This window comes from Grampus griseus, assembly GCF_964374135.1.
Source record: "Grampus griseus genome assembly, chromosome: 19".
NCBI classification, from domain to species: Eukaryota; Metazoa; Chordata; class Mammalia; order Artiodactyla; family Delphinidae; genus Grampus; species Grampus griseus.
In genome coordinates, this window is record NC_139013.1 from 4,197,909 (window position 1) to 4,219,689 (window position 21,781).

Here is a 21,781-nt window from a genome sequence, read left to right on the forward strand (position 1 = left end):
ATGCTTGGCCCCTCCCACCTGATCCCTTCCCCCAGTGACCCCTTTCCAGGCAACACAGAGCAGCACCACCCAACTTCACACAGTTAAAAGAGTTTTTCTCTTCTCTCTCCTTGGTTTTTCTTTCCGTCCTCTGTTACATCCAGTTCGCCACCACCATGGGCTTTGCCTCCAAAATCCCATTTCCTGTTCTTCCATTTTTCTCCACCTTCACCAGTTCCACATTGGTCCAGGCCACCATCAGCCTCAACTAGCCAAGGACGACAGCCTCTTAATTCCTTATTTCCACCTTCACTCCTAAATCTATTCTCAGCACAGCGACACGGTTCTGTTATTTTGTTTTGTTTTTATAAATGAAAACAGGAGCATGTCATTCCTATGCCCATCCCACGGGGTCTAGAATAAAATTCCAATTTCTTCCCAGGGCTACAAGCCCCCACATGACAGGCCCCCGGCGCACGCTTCTGACCTCACCCCAATTTTCTCATCCTTGTTCATCTGCTCGCCATGGGGCCTCCTCAAAAATTGGCGACTCCTCAGGGCTTTTGTGCTGTCTCTGCTTGGCCAGAACGCTTGTCGCGTGCCTTTACTTCTCACAACCCACTGCTGTTACTGCTGCAGTGGGTTCTTCCTCAGGCTCCTCCCCTAAAGTCGCCACACCCTGCTTTGCTTTCCCCCCACCCCATCCCCACCTGTGCTGTGTGGCTTGCGGGATCTCAGTTCCCCCCACCAGGGACTGAACCTGGCCATGGCAGGGAAAGCCCGGAATCCTAACCACCAGGCTACCAGGGAACTCTCTTTCCTGCTTCATTTGAAAAACACTTCTCTGCAACTGAAATTCTTATATATATTGTTTATTGTGTCTCTCCTGTGAGTTCCAGGAGAGCAAAGCCTTGGCTATCTGTTCCATACCACATTCCTTGCACCTAGACTGGTCTAGAACAGGTTGGGACTCAATGACTTTATTGAATACTGAAAACAAACAAACAAAAGAAATAGATGGCTCCTATACGCTGCGCGTGCTTCTGTGTCTCCACATTTCTTTCTGGGCACATCTCTGCGTTTTTCTCTGCAGCTTTACCCCTCCATTGCTGTGTATATATATATATATTTGCATCTCTGAGACTTCTCTGTTTTTTTTGTTTTTTGCAGTACGCGGGCCTCTCACTGTTGTGGCATCTCCCATTGGCTCGGGACGCGCAGGCTCAGCGGCCATGGCTCACGGGCCCAGCCGCTCCGCGGCATGTGGGATCTTCCCGGACCGGGGCACGAACCCGTGTCCCCTGCATCGGCAGGCGGACTCTCAACCACTGCGCCACCAGGGAAGCCCGACTTCTCTGTTTTGACTTGTGTATCTTGGTGGCAATCTCTCTCCTGTCCGTTTTCCTTTCCTTTCTGGATCACCTTTCTGTGTCTTTGTCCTTTTCCTTTGTCCCTGTGACTCACCTAGTTTTGGTCTCTGTTGCCCTCATCCTTCCTCCCCCACCTTCCCTCCTTCCCACCGCTCTCCCTTCTGCCCATCCTCCACCTCTTTCTTGCTTTGTTTGGCCTTTGGACTCTAGAATCCACTACCCCCTAGCCAGCTCTGCCCCCGTCTTCCACCAAATTTGTCTCTCCCTGTCCTTCCCTCCGTTTATCATCCCTACACTAAGTTCCCCTCTGTCCCGCTAGTTGTATTCCTTTCCCTCTGTTTCCCAGCATCTCTTTCCAACATTGCCCCCATGGAATCCCTCCCTGGTCCCCTGCCCTCCAGTCTTCTAGTCCATCACAAGACCTGGCAGATGGGGGACCTTGGGAAATCTTTGCTGAGCAAATGAAGGGAAACCCACTGAGCACTGTCCCTTCTGTGTCCTCAGTGACCTTCAAATCCATTCCCCCCATCCCTCTACCCCCAGAAACCTTTCCCAGCTCACCTGCCACCCTCTCTCATCTATCCCACAGCACTGGCCTCCTGTCTAGCCCTTTCCCACATCCCAGGTGCCTCCTTCTGACACCCACGTCTAATCCTGCCCTTCACCTGCTCCAAGCTCTCCCGTGTCTCCTGCTACCCTTAGAATAAAGTCCAAACTCCTCAGCCGGGAACCCTAGCATCCTTAGACTCTGGCTTCTAGCTGCTTCTCTGGTCTTATCTCCCACCGCTACCCTGACCTTCTGCATCCCCAAAGTATGAGCCCTGTCCCCAATACATCATGCTCTTATATCCCCCCCCAAGCTGACTCGAGTTGTTTTTTTCCCATGAAAGCTCTCCTCACCCCCTTCATCACTCATCCTTTTGAAACCCAGCCTGGGTCTAATGTTCTCCAGGAAGTTTCCCCAAGTACTACCCACTCTTGTCAGTTGGTCACTCTGTCTCTTCTTCTCTGGTCAAGCTGCCCAGCCTGGTCCCTGTTACAGCACCGATCGCCCTGCCTGGAGTTCGGTTTTTGACTCCTCCTTGAGAGCACCAGTGGGGATCCTGATACTAATACACTGCCTGGTACATTAGCAGATGCTCAAAAACGTTAAGGAGTGAATGGCTGAATTAATGGATGAGTGAAACATGAATCTCTAAGTCCTAGTGTTTCTCCTGCACACCAGACACCATGCCTGTGCTTCAGTATTTGTGTGATTATCTGCTCCCTCCCACGAGTGAGAGTTTGAAGGGCCAGTGCCTGTGTCTGATGCTGTATTTCAGCATGTCTCTGCCTCTCACTCTCATCTCTGAGTTCCTTCCTCCCTTTCTGTAGCATTCATGTTATGATCCTGTTTAAAGCCATTCCATGTCTCCCCACTGCCCTCAAATTAAATCTAAACTCTTGACCTGACCTACAAGTCCCTGGGCAGTCTGGCCCTGCCTTCATCTCCAGCCTCATCTTGTTCCGTCTGCATGTGGCTCACTAGTACATGTTAGCCTTCTCTGGAAGCTCTTCCTGCCCCAGGGCCTTTGCATATGCTGTTCTCTGGCTAAGACACTTCCCTGGCTTCACCTGGCTGGCTTCTTGTCATCCTTTTGTGTTAGCTAAAATATGCCTTCCTTTTAAACTGGGCTAAGCCTCCCTGAAGGAGCATTTTGGATTTCTCCTTTGCCCTAACTGTAACTTACTGTGGTGTATACATTTCTTGGATTAATGTCTGTCTCATGCACAAGATGTAAACTCTATGAGGATGTTGGGGACCCTATCTGACTTCCCTCCTTCTGTAGGCTCAGCATTTGGCACAATGCCTGGCACTTAAGTACACAAATAAATTGCTGGTAATGAATGATCAAGTCTGTCTCTGGGACTGTTTACGTTCCCTCCCCAGCGCCATGCTGGTACATAGCAGGTGCTTTTAAAGCCCTTGTGGAAGGATGAGTGAAGAAGTGAACGAATGCCCACGTCTGTCCCTTGTCACTTTGCCTTTCTGCATCCCTCTTTTATCTTTCTGTCTCTTTACATAGAGCATATATATAGTCTGCAGGTATAACTATATAGTCGTGTGTTATGGGTCCCTCTCCAGGAGTTGGGCTGGGCTGGGAGTCCCTCCTCCGTGCCCCGCCCCCACATGCACACAGCAAAACATTAAAAAGAAAACATCTCAAAACTGCAGAAAACACCACAGCCCTCCCCCTCCCCCCCACAAAAAAAAAATAAAACACGACGCTCCCTCCCAACGGCCCCCTCCCTTCCCTTCCCCCTCCCTCAGGGTCCCTGATTCGGAGGGTGGCGGGCGCTCCCCCACGCCCGAGAGGTGGGGAGGGGGCGCGAGGGAGCACCAAGCAGTCTCCAGCGCGCTCACGGGGAAGGAGGGGGGCACCCCCGACCCCCGGCAGCCTCGTTGCACGCGCGCCCGCGCACGCGCCCCGGACACGCCCCCCTCGGCGCCCCCCGTCGCGCCCCTACACGGGTGTGGTTTTCCTGTTGAGCGTGTTGCCGTTGGAGGCGGCGGCCTCCTTGGCCAGGGTCCCGGGGGCTGGCGCGGCGGGCGCGGGCGCGGCGGGCGCAGGCGCGGCGGGCGGCCCGGTGACCGTGACCGTGACGCCGCCGCCCGCCTCCTTGGGGAAGGCGTTGTGCAGCGTGAGGAAGCCGGACGCCCCCCCGCGGTCCCGCTCTGAGCCCGCCCCGCCGCCGCCGCCGCCGCCGCCCCCCGCGCCCCCCGCCGCGCCGCCGTACGCCCCGCCGCCGGCACCGGCGCTAGCCAGCCCCGCGGCCACGCTGCCCTTGGACGGGTCGCGGCTGAGCGTGTACATGGAGATGTCCGTGGAGGCGAAGCCCGGGCCCCCGGCGCCGCCGGGAGACGCGTCCCGCGACGGCGACGGCTCGCTGGAGCGGGAGCTAGAGCGGGAGCGGCGGCGGTAGCGGAAGCGGTAACTGGGCAGACGGAGGATGGCCGAGGGGCCGCTCCCGCCACTGCCGCCCGCGCCCCCGCCGGCCTTGAGCAGGTCCGAGCGAGACTGGCAGTGCGCCTCGCGGCTGCGCTCGATGTAGATGTTGACGGCCAGCACGCCGATCACCTCGGCCAGGATGAACGACAGCCCGCCGAAGTAGAAGGACCAGCCGTACGAGTAATGGTTCTTCTTCTCCTCGTCCCGCTTCGGGCCCGGCTCGCCCGCGTTGGCCGAGATGTACACGATCACGCCGATGATGTTGCTCAGGCCTGGGCGGGGACGGTCAGACGGGAGCCTCGAGGCCACCCCTGGCCCCGCCCCCGCCCCGGCCTGTCCCCGCCGGCCCAGGCCCAGCCCCGCTCTGAGCTCCACCCATGATGGTCTAGGCCCCGCCCCAGATGGTCCAGACCGCCCCGCCCACTGGCCAGCCCAGGCCCCGCCCCATGTTGGCCTAAGCTCCACCGTCAGATGGTCCAAGCCCCTTCCCAGATGGTCTAAATTTCTTCCCAGGTGGCCCAGGCCCCGCCCCGAAGGGCCCCAAATCCTGCTTCGGATGGTCCACCATCCCCAGCTAATTCAGGTCCTACTCTGTTGGTCGAAAGCCCACCCTGGTCGGTCTAAACTCCACCCCAGTTGGTCCAGGGCCCACCCCAGAAGGTTTAGGATCGCCCTTAATGGTCCAGATCCCTCCGGGATGGCCCAAGCCCTGCCCCAGATGGTCTAAACTCCTCCCCAGATGGCCCAGGCCCTTTCCTCGCTGGCCTAAACTCTGCCCTTGATAAGATGACCCTGGCTGGGGTTTCCTGGCCCTACCCTGATTGGTCTAACTCCACTCTTAACTTTATAAATCTTGGTGTTCCCTAGGCCTCACCCTCCGCTCGTTTAGTTAATGAGGTAATCCCGCTCTGACTCTCTAGGCCCTGACTCTGGCTGATCTGAACTCTTTCATGATTATCCTCTATTCTAGGTCTCCCCCATACTACTCTTACTAAAGCAGGTCTCCCGTCTACTCTAAGCCCCGCCTCCAGCTTGCTAAACCCTGCCCCCTGAGGATCGCGGTCAGGCTCCTCCCCCGTCCCAGGTGTAGTTAGCCCGGTCTTTCAAATCCTCCAAGCCCCACCCCCTGCAGATCTTGATCCAACTCCAAAGCATCCCCTGCTGTTTATGTTAAATCCTCCCCCTTCTCCTCTGGATTCCATCCCTTCAGAAAGGCTAACTCCTCGAATTTCCCAATACTACTCACTTCGAGGAGAAAGGGGGTCTTACCCCTTAATGCCCTCCCTCACTACCGAGTTGGTCTGGATGCTTTCGCAGGACCAGACCCTTTTTGGGTACACCGGAGCCCACGAGGCCCCGCCCCCTAGAGCAGGCTCCTCCCCATCTGAATCCAAATCACTTTCTCCCTCTCAAGTCTGTCTTCTCTGTCTTCAAGACCGCAATTCAGCCTCAAGGGCCCACCCCCTCACCCAAGCTCCTCCCCTTCCGTCTCCTGGACCGCAAGCTTTGGAATCTAAACTCCTGGCATCCCGGATTACGCGGTAGACAGACACCTGTCTGTGCTGGGTTCACTCGCCCAGAAGACTACCGGAAGGCGACACCTACCTCGCCCAGCGGGTGGCGATGGAGCTTGGGAAGAGCCTAAGAAGGCTCCGGGCCCCAGGGAGCGCCCGGGCAGGGTAGCTTTGCAGGCGCGCGCGCGCTCACACACACACGTGCGCGCTCGCAGGTGGGCCGCCCCCTCCCTCTGCCTCTCACCTGCTGCCACGAACAGGATCCCTGCTCCCAGAATGATGTTCCTCTTGGACTTGTAGACCCGGGAGGCCGCCACGCACACGCCCCCGAGCAGCAGCAGGATGGCGCTGAGGATGGGGAAAATGCTGGAGGCCCGGACGACTCCTGGAGAAAGGAGAGTATGGGGAGAGATGGGGGGTGGGAACCAGGGCGTCAGACACGGCCGCCTGGCCCCCTGGCGCCCCGCGCCTCCTGCTGCCTCCGTCTCCGCTTCTCTCTCGCTGGCTCTCCAATTCTCCTTCTCTGCCTGGTTATTTTCTGTTATTGTCTCACTTTCTCTTCTCTTTAAAATTTCTCTTTATCGATCTGATTGCCTCTCTCTTTTTCTGTGTCTTTTTCTTTCTTCCTCTATTTTTCTCTCTCCTGGCATATTTTTATTCCCTTTTATTTCTCTAATCACTCTCCCTCTTTTTTTTCCCCTCGGAACTTCTCTATTTCTCTGTGGACCCTCTCCCTCTCTCTTTTTCCTTCTCGCACGCTCTTTCCCTTCCTCTCCTGCGCATTTTTTCCTTCCTCCAGATCTTTCTGAATCAAATCTCTAAATACCTCTCTCCCTCCCACCCCATCCCCCCTTCTGCCAGGCTTCACCTATCTCTCTGGGTTTCTCTTCTCTCTTCCCCTGCCCCCCCTCCCTCTCCCGCTCTCTTCTTCCCTTCCTCCTCTCTGTCCCTCCCCCCACCCCTTCCTGCCTGGCTTCATCTGTAGCTCTGGGTTTCTCTTCTCTTACTTTCTCCCTTCTCTCTCTCTCCCCTTCTCTCTGCAGTCCTTTCCACCGTCTCCCAAACCCTAGGCAACCAGATTCTGCGATTTCTGAGCCCTGTTGAGGCCGCAGCCAATCATAACTCTGGATTTGCCGCGTTCTTGGGGTAGCTAACCAATCTCACCACAGGCTTCCCCAGCCAGCTCCCTAGAATGGCCCGTCCGCGCCGTCCGCGCCTCAGGTTGCCTCACGGCCCCAGGGCGCAGCGGCCAATCCCAACCCAGAGAGTCACTGCACTGAGTTGCCTCGAGTACCCAGGCCATCACGACGGCCAATCAGCTCCCGGGATCCCTTCTCAGCCCGCCCCAAGGTGAGAGGAGGGGGCGGGAGAGACCACTGAGCCAATCGGTGACCAGAGGATCTCAGTATCTGGGCTTGGATTGGCTGACAAGTTCATCTCTGCGTGTGGTTCTAAGTGCCGAAGCACAGCCCCCTCTCCCCTCGCACTTGCCCAAGCCCGGCAGTCCCCCCACTCTGTCCCCGACCCCCACGTACGGAGCAGATACTCCGCGCTGTCATGGTCGTAGTCCGTGTCCTCTGGGAAATGGTTGATCTTCACGCAGACGCCTCTTTTCAACCCTGGAGGGGAATGGAGGTGATAGTCGTGGGCACTTAAGAGTGCGGAAACCCCGGGTAAGAAAGGACCCTCCTCAAACCCCTTCTGATTGGGAGACAGGAAGTAATGGCTCCTGATCCTGTCTGTGCACCTGGGACAAACTTTCAACCTCCCGGCCCCGGTTTCCCTACCAGTTAAAAAAAAGAAAAAAGGTAAAGAAAGGAAGGGAGGGAGGGAGGAAATCATCCAACACTCACTAAAAGGCCACAAGAACTTTTGCCCTGTAACCTGTACGGGGACAGTCTCTCTGGCCTCTGTTTCCACCTCTGTAAGAAAGAAGGCGTTGCTTTCAGCCATGTCGTCACTCTTCAACTCAAAATCGGTTGAAAATGCGTGGGAAAACGAAGAGGCGGCAGAGGGCCAGGAGGACTACATTTCCCATGAGGCCCTATAACGTCTTCGAGTCCAATTGTGAGGAGAGAGAAGCCCCAGTGGATCACCGGGGTTGTAGTCTCTTCAATCCTCCATATGGGAGAGGGATTCCCCGGCTCTCTGCGCACTGCACCTGGGGTCCTCTGGGAGGAGATGCAGAGGTCGGAGCTAGCAGAGGCACGCTAGGGGTGCAGTATGCCTCCAGTGGTCCTGCAGTCTCAGCCCCTTCCTCCCCCTAAGAACCCACTTCCTTACACAGCTGCAGACCGATGTATAAATAAGTATAAATTTAAATACATTTTGTTTCCTCAATTCTCCAGGCTCCTTCCAACCTCCCGGCCACTGCCCAATGCTGCAGAACATTCTGCTTACTTTCTTCACTGGCGAAAAACTTACCTTGCAAGCGAGCAGTGCACGGGACACCAGCTTGAGGAAGCTTTCGCTCACACACACACCCCTCCCACCCATTCTGGGGTGTAGCAGCTCCCTGCACTACCACCTTCTTAGCATGCATTGGTTTGATTTATGATCTTCTTCAGCATGCTAGGAGTTCCTGCAGGGGGAGGGCATGGGGTCTGATTCCTCCGTGTGTCCCTAGCATTGCCTGGCACAAAGGAGGCCTCAAGAAATGAGTGTTGAAAGAATTAAATTATGAATGAATATAAGGATGACAGAAGGGGAGATTCGAGGCAAAAGATGACACGGAAAGAAATGGGGGTAAAGGAAAAGATTGGAAAGAAGGACTATAAGGCAGTGAATAATTCCACTAAGAGCTACCATTTGTTAAGTGCTTCCTAGGTGGATTAACTCATCCACAGCTCACAGGAGATCCACGAAATAGATAATGTTATTGGTGTTGTGCGGTGACCAAACATTGAGAACTGGAGTCGCACTGCTTGATAATGAAGCCTGAATCCATCATGTCCTTATTCTGTGACCTTGTTGGCCTTGCTTGGGCCAATTTGCTTCGATCCCTTTTCCCATAACAAGGGGCTACTAGGACCTACCTCACTGGGTTGTTGTGAGGGTTGAATCCAGGTATAGAGATTTAGCACTTTGCCTGGAACACAATTAAGTGTTCAGCTGATACCACGCCGTATACCCATTGTCCAGATGAGGAAGCAGAGGCATAACAAGAGTTCATCAATTCACAGCTGATGGGTGGTGGAAGCAGAATTCAAACACACAGCAGTTTGCCCCCACTGGAATGTAAGCTTATAGGCTGTTCACCACTCTTCAACATCTAGAGCAATGCCTAACACATAGTAAGTGCTTAATAAATATTTTTATGTATGAATGATTGAATGGGCAACAAGCACATGAAAAGATCCTCCATATCACTAATCGTTAGGGAAATGCAAATCAAAACAACAGTGAAATACCCTCTCATAGATATGAGATACCATCCCATTAGGATGGCTACTATAAACAAGCAAACAAACAAAATAAAACAGAAAATAAGTGTTGCTGAGGATGTGGGGAAATTGGAACCCATGTGCACTGTTGGTGGGAATATAAAATGGTGCAGTCGCTATGGAAAATAGTATGGAGGTTCCTCAAAAAATTAAAATTACTATATGATCCAGCAAGTCCCTTCTGGGCATATACTCAAAAGAACTGAAAGCAAGGTCTCTAAGAAATATTTGTACATCCATTTTCGTGGCAGCATTATTCACAACAGCCAAAAGTAACCTAAGTGTCCATCAATGGATGAACGGATAAAGTGTGGCATATACGTAGAATGGAATGTTGTTCAGCCTTTAAAAGGAAGGGAATTCTGACACATGCTACAACCTGGATGAACCTTGAAGATATTATGCAAGTGAACTAAGTCAGTCACAAAAATACAAATACTGTATGATTCCACTCATGTGCGATATCTAGAGTCATCAAATTCACAGAGACAGAAAGTAGAATGATGGTTGCCAGGGGCTGGGAGCAGGGAAGAATAGGTACAGAGTTTCAGTTTTGAAAGATGAAAAGTTTTGGAGCTTGGGTACCCAATGTGAATCTACTTAACATTACTGAACTGTGCTTTTAAAAATGGTTAAGATGGTACATTTCACATTCTGTGCATTTTACTTAAAAAAAAAAAAAAGCCATTGAATGAATGAATGAAGATGCACCTTTTGAGTGCAGATGTTTACCCATCAGCACATCCAGTATGGTGTGGTGGGGGGGGGGGGTCAAGTTCTCTCCTTTCTTGAGTGGGATTATAGTACTTCTCTCAAAACATGAATGATAACTCAATGAGATTGAGCACGGAGAGTACACTGCGTGCAGACTCTCCACAGACTAGTCATGCTGGCAGTAATGATAACTAGTACGTCCTGAGGGCTAACCACACACTAGGCACGGCTCCAAGCATTTGACAGGTAGGTATTAACACAGTATGCATGACCAGCCCTTAGAAATACCAGGCAGTGATAGTATCCCTGCTTTACAGGTGAGGAAACTGAGGCATAGAGTTGAAGAAATTGCTCAGTTCTATAGATGGTAAGTCATGGGGAGGAGACTCTGGGCCTCAAAGGTGAGCTTTTTTTTTTTTTTTAAGGTGAGCATTTTCTTTTCTTTTTCTTTTTTTCCTGGCCAAGCCATGCGGCTTGCGGGGGTCTTAGTTCCCCAACCAGGGATCAAGCCCTGTGCAGTGGAAGCGCAGAGTTCTAACCACTGGACCGCCAGAGAGGTCCCAGAGGTGAGCATATTTGTGGCAGTAGAGTGTAGTGGTTATGTTAGCCACGAGCACGGGCTTTGGAATCACATTCTCTGGACTCACATGCCAGGGCTGCCACTTCCCAGCTGGGTGGCTCTGGGGACTTGGACACCCCTGAACCTCGGCTTCCTCGTTTGGAGAATGCGGATGGTGATAATGACCACATACGGTTTGCGAGCACTCAGTGACCCACGAATGACAGAGTCAAGCGCGGACCGCACGGGGGTTACGCGGCACGCCTCTGCGTGTTATCCGACCAGCTGGGCTGGGAGCTCCTTAGGCGCAGGCATGGTGGTGATGCGTCTCTGAGTCTCCCCAGGGCCCGCCTAACACAGACCCGGGCAGGCAGCGGTGGGGGGGAGTGGGGAAGCGGGATGGGGGGCGGTGCGTAGGGGTGTGTACTGTGGCGAGGACCACGGCTCTGCCCCTCGTACGCTGGGTGGCCATGTGGCTGACTCACTTCCCCTTTCTGGCCTTCAGCTTCCTGCTCTGACAAACTCGGGTGATAATAATACCTTCCCCCTGGAGCAACTGGGAGGGTTCAATGAGATAAGGCACGCAAAGTGCTGAGAACAGGGGCTCTATATAGTCCGCTCGAATAAATTGGGCTGTGGGTCTAGATTCTGGAGGCTGAAATTCCTGAGAAGGGAGCTAGACCCATACGGATCCCCCAGCCCTGGGGTTGGTTCTGGGGCACCTGAAATGTGGCAACTGAGACGGAGTGTGAGTGTAAAATGGGCACCAGATTTCAGATTTGGTATGAAGAAAAATGCATACTATTCCATTAATAATCGTTATGTTGCTAACATGTTAAAATAATGGTTTGGCTACGCTTGGTTAGATAAAATGTATTACTAACGTTTATATTAATGTATTATATTGTATAAATTGTATTTATTAAATTAGATTCATTGAACCTTCCCCTTTGTACTTGTTTTAATGCCACAGCTAGAAACATTTAAGTTATGTAGACAGCTTGTGTGATGTTTCTATTGGGCAGTGCTGGTTGGGAGGCGGGGACTTCTGGGTTATCAAGGAGGGGACACTCAGGGGTTGGTCATCTGAATTCATAATACTGAGAAGAAGAAGAACAGAATATAAACGACATAGTCTAGCCTTTACCCTGTGCCTGCTGGCCTTTTGAATGCTTTACATGTAATAACTCATTGAATTCGCTCCACAGCCCTGTGGGTTAGGGGCCATTATAATCCCCATTTCACCGATGACGGAAATAAAGCACAGAGAAGTAGAATATATGGCTCAATGTCACCTTCCTGTGCACAGCAGACAGGAAGTAACCCAATAAGTCTTGTTCTCGAGTCTATGTCCCAATCACGACTTTCTACTGCACTTCTCAGAAAGACGGAGGGACAAGAGGATGGGACCTAAGAATTCCTGGGGACAGAGTGTCTTCAGGGGGCAATGGCCCGGGGGGGGCAGTTTCTACACCCCTGGATCCCCGATAGGATGGAGGCTAGTGGTTATATTGCTTTGACTCCTGGGAAACCAAAGAGACCTGGATTCAGATCCAGAGTCTACTGCATATTAGCTGTGTGACCTTGGGAAAGGTGCTTTCCTTCTCTGAGCCTTAAGCATTCATTTCTAGGAGATGGGGGTGATAGTAGTACATAGCGCACAGAATTATTGTGAGCATCCAATGACGCATGAGTGATGACTATAATAACAATAAAGTCTACCTTCATTTACCCCCTGCTTAACACAATTCCTTTGGCTCCCAGGACCCAGTTACCTCATTTTCCCCAAACCTCTGTGGTCACTCCTTTCTCAGCTCCCTTTGCTGGCTCTTCTCATCTTTCTGATTGTCTTTGAATACTGGACTAGCTCAGGCTTCAGCCCTTCAACTAATTTTTTGGTTTGTTTCTGTCTCTGCTCATCCATCCACATGCCATGACCCGCCCACCAGCCCAGACTCTCCCCTGAACTCTGACCTCATATATCATATCGCTAACATCCTAGATCAGGGGGTCAGCAAACTATGACCCACAGGCTGAACCCAGCCTGCCAAATCCAGCAAAGAATGGGTTTTACATTTTTTTTTTTTTAATGATTGAAAAGCTGTCAGAGAAGACTATCTCGTGGTACGTGAAAATGATATAAAATTCAAATGTCAGTGCCTGTAAAGGAAGTTTAATTGGAACCCAGCCACACTCATCCACTCACGCATCATCTCTGGCTATTTTAAGGAGTAGCAGCAACAGAGATCACACGCCCCACAAAGCCTAAGAAACTGACTGTACGGCACTTTGTGAGTCCTTTCCTATACTGACTCCTGTCCTACACAGTATCTCAAATAGGCACCCTCAATTTATTTTTGTAATTTTTTTGGGTAAAGGCACCTCAATTTAACATGTCCAAAACTGAGCTCATGATAGCCCTCCTTATAATAAATTGGGTAAGAGAAAATAAAACAAATACAATAAAATACCAGCTGTTCCAGCAGATGAACCTCCCCCACCCCTACCCGACCACATTCTCCGGTGCTCAGGCCACAGCCTTAGAGCAGTGACTCTCAATGAGGGGCGATTTTATTCCTAGTCTGGAGACAGTTGACAATTTTGGTGTCCACACCGGTGGATGCTGCTGGTGTTTAAAAGGTAGAGCCCAGGGATGCTGCCACACATCCTACAACACGCAGGACGCACCCCCCAACCCCAGCCCACAGCCGCAACACGGAATTATCCACCCCCAAATGTCAACAGCGCTGAGGTTGGGAAACCCCGCTTTTGAGACGCCCCGACACTTCTCTCTCATATCCTACAACTGCCCCACCAGCAATTCCTGCCCGCTGTAGCGGCAGAACATACTCACAGTTGAAACCCAAACTCTACGGCTCCCACCCCGATAAGCCACCTCCCATTCTCCCTTTTCCTTTCCTCCTAAATACCCAACACAGCAGCAAGAGCGATGCCCTTAACATTTAAGCCAGCTCCTGTCACTCCTCCCCTCCGATGTGGAAAGCAAATTACATTCCAGGACCTGGAAGCTCGTGGTATCGCCTTGACTGCACCTCCTACCATGTCCCTCCTCACCACCTCTGCCTGGGCCACGCGGGCCTCCCATGATGGTCAGACACAAGGCACGTTCCCACTGCAGAGCCTGAGCAATGTTTCTACAGCCTGAAGCGTTTCCCTCCAGAAGCCACATGGCTCCATCTCTGGGCTCATTTAGCCTACGCCTCGGATGTCACCTGCTCAGTCCCCTTTATCTCCAATTTCTGCAGTTTCACACCCTTGCCCCTAACACTTCCCATCCCCTCCCTTGCTCTTTTTCCTCCTTTGCACTCAGCTCTAACACCCTAGGTGTTGTATTTACTTATCTCCCTTATTATCTGTCTCTCCTGCTAGAATATAAGACATATAAAAACAGCAGTCTTTCATGTACACACTGCTATATTTAAAATGGGTAACCAAGGGCTTCCCTGGTGGCGCAGTGGTTGAGAGTCCGTCTGCCGATGCAGGGGACGCAGTTTCGTGCCCCAGTCCAGGAAGATCCCACATGCCGCAGAGCGGCTGGGCCCGTGAGCCATGGCCGCTGAGCCTGCGCGTCCGGAGCCTGTGCCCCGCAACGGGAGAGGCCGCAACAGTGAGAGGCCCGCGTACCGCAAAAAAAAAAGGGTAACCAACAAGGACCTACTGTAGAGCACAGAGAACTCTGCTCAATGTTGTGTGGCAGCCTGGATGGAGGGGAGTCTGGGGGAGAATGGATACATGTATATGTATGGCTGAGTTGCTTTGCTGTGCATCTGAAACTATCACAACATTGTTAATTGGCTATACTCCAATATAAAATAAAAAGTTAAAAAAAAAAAAAAAACAGGTTTCTTTGCTGTTGGTTTTTTTCTCCTTCCACGTCTATAGCTCCAGAATCACGAACAGCGTCTGGCACACAGTATAAACTCAATAAATAGCGGTTGTTGAGGAGGGGATGAATACATGGAATGACTGCTACTTGCTGTACACTGTCCATCAGTGTATAATGAGAAACTGGGTGTCAAATTATAACATAATGAGAAAATTGGATGGGTGTGAGGCAATAGGGACCAGAGGTGACGGGAGAAAGGGAGACCCTCATGCCTGATCTGAGGAAGCAGCTGCTACTCGGATCCAGCCAACCGTGGCCACTGCAGGATACTGGCTCCGTGTTGTCAGATCTTCCACTAGTTCAAAAGAAGCTGGAAATCGGATTTTCAATGTGCAATCTCCCTATTTTTAAATGTTGGCAACCGATTCAGATTTTGGTTTCAGTTTTAAACACTCCACACACCAGACAAAGCATATCTGCAAATCCCATCCATCAGATCTGAGTTCTCTTGGCTCTTCCCCAGTCACAGCTGGGTTACCTTGGGCAAGTAGCTTAACATCTCTGAGCCTCGGTTTCCTCATCCTCAACAGGAGGGTGGTGCCCTGCCGCCCCCCTCCCATAGGATTAAATGAGATAATAACATTCCTTGCTCATCAAGAGTACCCAGCAAGGGACTTCCCTGGTGGTGCAGCGGTTAAGGGTCCACCTGCCAATGCAGGGGATGTGGGTTCGAGCCCTGGTCCGGGAGGATTCCCACATGCCGCTGAGCAACTAAGTCCCTTTGCCACAACTATTGAGCCTGCGCTCTAGAGCCCATGAGCCACAATTACTGAGTCCTCGTGCCACAACTACTGAAGCCTGCGCGCCTAGAGCCCGTGCTCCGCAACAAGAGAAGCCACCTCAATGAGAAGCCCGCGCACCACAACCAAGAGTAGCCCCCGCTCGCCGCAACTAGAGAAAGCCCCACGCGCAGCAGTGAAGACCCAACGCAGCCAAAAATTAAAAAAAAAAAAAAGAGTGCCCAGCAAAACGGAGGAGGAAAAGATGGGGAAAAGAGAGGGATAAAAAGAGAAGTGAAGGGATTTTGATCTTTTTGGCCCTGGAGGGGGAAATTGGGGATTGGCTGGTCCCACTCCTTCATGTTGCAGACCAGGGCCCTGAGGCTTGGGGAGGTGACAAGATAGTATGCACACAGGGGGATAGATGCACAGGAGGACTGGAACCCAGGTGTCCTGCTTCCCAGCCCATCACTTCCACGCTATGTGGAAAGAAATAGCAAAGCTGAGAGCAAAACAAACAGAGGAGTTGCTAAGAGGAAGAGGCCTGGCGTGGGGAGATGGGAGGCCAAGGGAGCCAGCTGGGAGGGAGCCTGCAAGGAGAGTAGGACCAAGCAAAGAGCAAAGATGGAGATTAGAAGAGGCGGTGGCCTCATCGTCAAGAAACAGGGTCTGGAAGGAGGACGTCAAAGGGAGGATGAATGGAGGGAAGATGAGGCAGAAGCTTCTAAAGACCAAGGAGGACAAGGACCCGCAGGGGAGGCTGGGAGGCCTGATGGGGAGGGAGAGGCGGGCAGACAAGATCCGCAGGAGGACAAGCCACAGAGAGGAAAGAGGAGAGGGCCGTGAGTTACGGGCAGTTAGGGCAGGATGTTTTAGGAGAGAAACAGCCAAAGTGAGGCCAAAGGGACGGAGGAGATGGGGAAGACGCTGTGACTGGGTCCATAAGAGGTAGGGGCGCTCAGAGGGCAGAGGTAGGACGTGGGGGAGAGAAGATGCAAAGGGCAAAAGGAGGAGGGGGGCCCAGCTCAAGGGTGAGCGGGAAGCGGGGAGGCAAAGCAGAGCGTGCCAGTGCTGGAATCGAGGCAGAGGGAGCCCCTCACGCAGGGAGGCCAGGCACCCACAGGGGTGAGAGGGAGGGAGGAGAGGGGGCTTTCCCCACGAATGAAGGAAAGATAAGATTAGGCGGGTCCCGAGCGGAGGGGGCGCAGGACGTGCCGAGTGACGGAGAGGCGTGGATGGGGAGGGTCGGGGAGGGTCGAGGCGAGGGGGGCGGGATTCAGAAGAGGGTCAGGACGCAGAGAAGAGTGAGAAGGACGGGGGAAGGTGTGTGGGCAGGCGTGGCAAGGAGCCCCAGGAGGAGACGGGAGGCCGCAGTGGGGACCACAGGAAACTGGGAGATTTCCCAGGGAGGAAGCCCAGCCGGCCGCGGACGGGACGAGGGGCCGGGCCGCAAATGGAGGGGCGCAAGGCCGGGGCCCCCTCCACCCTACCTTCCAGGCAGCAGATCCTCCAGAGGCCCGAGTGGGTGAGTCCGCCGGGGTCCTTCTTCTCCGAGGAGCCACTGCCCCCGCGGTGGTGGGGCCCGTCGTCGCCAGCCGTGAGGTTGGTGGTGTTGCAGATGAAGGCGCGCGTGTAGAGCCAGTAGTCCGTGCTGATGGCAATGGTCATGAGGCCGAAGGCTGCGAAGGCGCCCACCGTGGTGAGCAACACCTGCACCCCCTTCTCGCACCAGAGGCCCCTCTCTTCGTTCCAGCGCTTCAGCGACTCCAGTTTGACCACGGGCAGCCGGGGGGCCGTGGGCCACCACCGGGGCAGCGGGGGCGGGGCCGTGCCGGCGGCTGGGGGGGTCACAGCGCAGGCAGAAGTGGGGGGCCCGGGGCCAGGGGCTGGGGAGGGGGCGGCGAGGAGGAGGCTGAGGCCGGGGACGGGGTCAGAAGGCAGCCATGGTCGGCAGCTGGTGGAGGGCAGGGAGCGAGATAAAGGATTAGACAGGAGGGCTCACCTCCCTGGACACCCATTTACCTGCACCCCAGCCCCCCAAAGAAACCCCACTCTTTCCTCGGTTGAAGAAACTCCTTCCACTCTGCTTGCCACTGCCACTTCTCTGAAAAACAATCTCCCTGCGTCCAAGAAATTCTTCCCACTAATCCCACTCTGAGACATACCCCACCTATGTCCTGAGTGCCGTAGGACACGCCTCCAGGCCCCTCCAGCTCCGCCCCCCCGGTCTCACCGTCCTCCCCACAGGGAAAGCGTCCCTCACTCCAGCCCCCAGTGCCTCTTCCTCCCCAGGAACCCCTGTCCTGTTCCTCATTTCTTATACAATGTTCTCATAAAGCTCTACCCACTCCCTACCTTCCCCTGCAAGGCCCACCACTTCACCTACTATGGCCCCTACTTAGGAAAAATAAATCTCTCAATCTCTCCTCAGCTGAAAAAACAAAAACAACAAACACAACAAAACTCAGATCTTCCAAACTCATCCCCACAGTTTGCACAACTCAGAAAACCACACAGTTGTCATCACTACCACCCCACCTCTACAGTCTCCTCTGCATGGGAACCCCTACCCCACTCAGAACCCTACGTCTCTGGACCAGGGTTCTCAACCTTGGTTGTACCTTGAAACCACCAGAGGATACTGATACTTGAGAAATTCCGATTTCATTGGTCTGGGGTGTGGCCCTGAGCATCTAGGTTTTTAAAACTTCCCCGGGGGATTCTTTTAAAGAATCCAACACCGCTGGACACCCTGGATTAGAAGAATGCCCCCCATCTCCATCACATTCCCTCTAACCGCCCCACTTGTCTTCCTTGGACCACTCTCCCATCCCCTACTATGTCTTTGACTCAAGGAAAATACTCCACTCTTTCGTTTGCTTATAGGAGTCTTCCAAATCTGGTCCTCAGTATCTCTACAACTTAGACAAACTCCTCATAGCCATCACTTTCTCCTCCATTAAGAAAAATTTCTTCCGTGAGTTGCAGGGCATTTTCTACTCACAGGAATCCCTTTCTCTAGACCCCAAATTCCTCTCCATTCAGAAATCTCCCAAGCTCTGACCTGCATATTCACTGTTGTGGAAGGAAATCCCCCCACTCTACCCAGCATCCCCCACCCCCTTCCTCTGTCCTTCCACCATCTCCCACGACCTCCAAATCTCCTCTCCATAGCCCTTGTTATGGGGATGAACCCCCCAATTCCAGATCTCCCCAGCTCACTTCGACATCCCGCTGTCTCTTGAACTTATAAGAACCTCCCCCCCACACACCCTGACTTCTCTTACATCACAAAGAATCCCCTTCACTCTTGCCACCCTCCTCCACCTACTCTAGCTCCCAGCATCGCTTGTGCTCAGGAGAATCCCCTTCATGTCTCCCTCAGACTTCCCTTCTTGGGAACACCCCCAGAACTCCCCCTTCTATTTCACCTGTGCAGGAACATACACCATACACTCAGTTTTCTTCCAAATTTCAAAAGATCCCCTCCATAGACAGTGCCTCTTAGAAAAATTTGATCCACAAGACCACAACTCTCTTTCAGTTGGGAATAATTTCCCACTCTGCAGCCACAAAGGGTCCATTCATTTTCCTCTCCCACAGCACCCCATCACCACGCCCCCTGCCCTGCCTTTTCCACCTTACCCCAACCCTCCTTCCAGGCATGCATCCCTTACCAGCTTCCACCACTCACTCTATCTATCCTAGACTTCTTCCCCCAAACCCCCTATTCTAGTTAAGAGCCTGGAAGCCTTAGAGGAGGAAAAAAACAAACAAACAAACCTGATTCTGGGTCCCAGTACCAGGGTGACCTTGGCCTCTTCCGCCCCCATCAGCTGGCCCTCACTGGGTCTGCTCCAAGGAGGGGTGTTGGAAAGGTTGTCTATGGGGGGGGTGTCTCCATGGCAACTGGGCCTAGTGCCCCACACGTGTGTTCTCTCCTCACCTCCACTCCTGCCTGCCCACGCACGGCCCCTGCCCTGGCCCCATTCAACAGTGCCCTGGACACTGACATCCCTGTGGCCTCCCTGGCCTCACTTCTGGCCACTTCCTGTCTTTCCTCTCCAGAAAGACGCTGAGTTTCCTCTCCTCTCCATCTCTCGGCCTCTTCTCCCCGCTTCTGTGCCCCCTCACCACCAGCACCACCACCTCCACTGTCCTAGCAGATTTCTGCCTCCAAGGGGGGTGGGAGGGTGAGCCTGTGACCACAGGATGTGCCCATTCCCCTGCTGGGCCCCCTAGGACCCGGGATAAGGAGGGGATGGAGAGGGGAGGCGAAGGATGGAAATTCTTCATCATATAAAGATTCGAAGATCTTTTCATTTTGTCGATTTGGGGGGCACTCTGCTTGGTTTTAGAGGTTCTTCCTTTAGTCCATCTGTCAGCGGCAGCAAAGGAGGGAGCAGGGGACACCCCCAATTCGAAAGCTCCGGGATGTGAGAGGGGTCATCATCCCCTCTCCCTCTGAAGGGGACCAGCTCCTTCCTCCAGAATTAGGGGGGTCACAGAGCCTTCATTTTACATCCACCCACCTCCGATTAATAAAAAGATCTCTCTCACCTCTGTTAACGATAGGTCAACTCTCCGATGCACGGGGGAGGGGACGTTGAGCCCCCGTCGGCAACCCCCCCAGGAAAACCCTTGTGGCTCCCAATTCTCACTGCTCCCCCTCCCCCAGCAGCGAGGGACCCAGGCGTCCGACCTGGTTGGGGGGTGGAGATGAAGAGGCGTCCGGGGAATGGGTGTTGAGGTGGGAGGGGAGGCTGAGGGGCAGCTCTGAGCTCGGGCCCCGAGGGAGAGGGGGTCGGGATGGGGGAAAAGAAGGTGAGGAGACAATTTGGTTCCCGTGTCGCTGGGTAAAGTGCGGAGCTGGAGGACGAGAGAGGGAAGGAGGAGGGAGGGAGGGGGAGGGGAGCCGCTGAGGATGGGGGAGCCACGGAGAGGAGATGGATTGGGGGGAGGGAAGTGATGGGGGGCAGGGTCTGGGTGGCAGAAAGAAGCTGGGGAAAAAGAGAGAGACCCAGAGAGGGAGGGAGAGAGACAGAGCCAGGAGAAGCGGAAAGAGAGAGACCCAGAGTCGGGGAAACAGAAATGGGGGAGGGAGAAATTTGGGGGAGGCAGCGGCTGGTAGCAGAAGGAAGTTGGAGAGGGAGACACACACACACACAGAGAAATATCCAGAGAGAGAAGGGGACAGAGGCAGAGATGCAAACAGAGAAACGCAGAGACTGGGGAAGAAATGGGGGATGGGGAAAGATTGGGGCGAGGGAGAGGATGGGGGTCAGGATCTGGGTAACAGAAGGAAAGAAGGGACAGAGAGAGAGTCATCCAGAGAGGGGGAGGAGAGACAGATGGAGAGAGAAAGACAGAGAGAGACTGCGAGGATGGGAGAGAGAGAGAGGGAAAGAAAGAAAAAGTGGGGAGAGAAATTGGGGATGGGGCAAAGGTCTTAACAGAGAGAAGAATGCGAGAGAGAGAGAGAGAGAGACAGAGAGACAGAGAGACAGAGAGACAGAGAGACAGAGAGACAGAGAGACAGAGAGACAGAGAGAGAGAAGAGAGAGAAAATTTTAAAAATTTAGGGGAGAGGGGTCTGAGTGGCAGAAGGTGCCCGGAGATAGAAAGGCAGATGCAGAAGGAAAGAGAGGGACCCAAAGAGAGAGACAGATGGGGAGAGACTGAGACTGGGAGAGAGAGAGACCCAGGGAACGAGACAGAGGTAGAAACTGGGGAAGCATCAAAAGGAAGCCGGAGAAAAATAGGAGAGGGGCCAGTCTCAGATGAACGAAGGAGGTCGGAGATAAAGGATACCCCTGCCTCCTCCCCCACCCGCATCCCCAGCCCCTGCTCCCTACCCCCATCCCCATTTCAAAGCCACCCCCCCACCCCCACTAGCCTCCATCTCTCCACAGCATCGCTTGCCGCCGCCACCGCCTCTTCCTGTCGTCATAGCAACAGGATCCAGGCGCCCAGCCAAGGCTGGCAGCAGCGGCCGGAAATGAGGGGAGGGCCTTTTAAAATGGACCCCAGGAGCTCTCCCCTTTCCCAAAATCCAAGGGAAAGCTCCACCTCCCCGAGTCTTCCCACCATTCCCCCCCACCAAGTGGCAAGGGCAAAGAGCCACTGAAAATAAAATTATACTAAACTTACAAGGATAGAAAGCCTTTTGCGTCTCACCAAGAATTTTTTTTTCTTCTTACGAGCTACCCACCCCTAGCTCAAAGAGTTAGATTCCCCCAAGATGGGGATGGGAGTGAGGAGAAAAGTAGGATGCGCAAAGCTTGAGTGGAAATAAGTTTTAAAGAAGTCTGTCTGGGGTTGGGTCGGAGGGCTATGCAACAGTTTTGAGAAGACTGGATTTGCAAGTTCTAGAACTCGCCAGTGGGTAGAAGGTGGGACAACTCCAGGGAGAAAATCTCAGATGAGAGTCAGAAAGTTTGGTCTTGGGTTCAAATCTCAGAGATGCCTGTAGCCACTGTGTGACCTTGGGCAAAACATTTCCTCTCTTCTACACTCAGTTATAATGGGTGCAAAAACTGCCTGCAATTAAACGGGAACATTGGTGAGAAAAGGTCTTTGCATGCTG

At 53.3% G+C, this 21,781-nt stretch overlaps 1 protein-coding gene across 1 annotated transcript; it reads right to left on the minus strand.

The window, feature by feature from the left end:
- Positions 1 to 3,853: 3,853 nt before the first annotated feature.
- CACNG8 (calcium voltage-gated channel auxiliary subunit gamma 8) lies at positions 3,854 to 16,956 on the minus strand (the record flags this gene model as incomplete). Its single annotated transcript, XM_082677283.1, has 4 exons — positions 16,686 to 16,956; positions 7,389 to 7,472; positions 6,098 to 6,238; positions 3,854 to 4,611 (listed from the first exon to the last, which is right to left on the minus strand). Exons 1-4 carry the CDS (start codon positions 16,861 to 16,863, stop codon positions 3,854 to 3,856), a joined length of 1,161 nt encoding a protein of 386 aa, XP_082533409.1. The 5' UTR covers positions 16,864 to 16,956.
- Between the last annotated feature and the right edge of the window lie 4,825 nt (positions 16,957 to 21,781).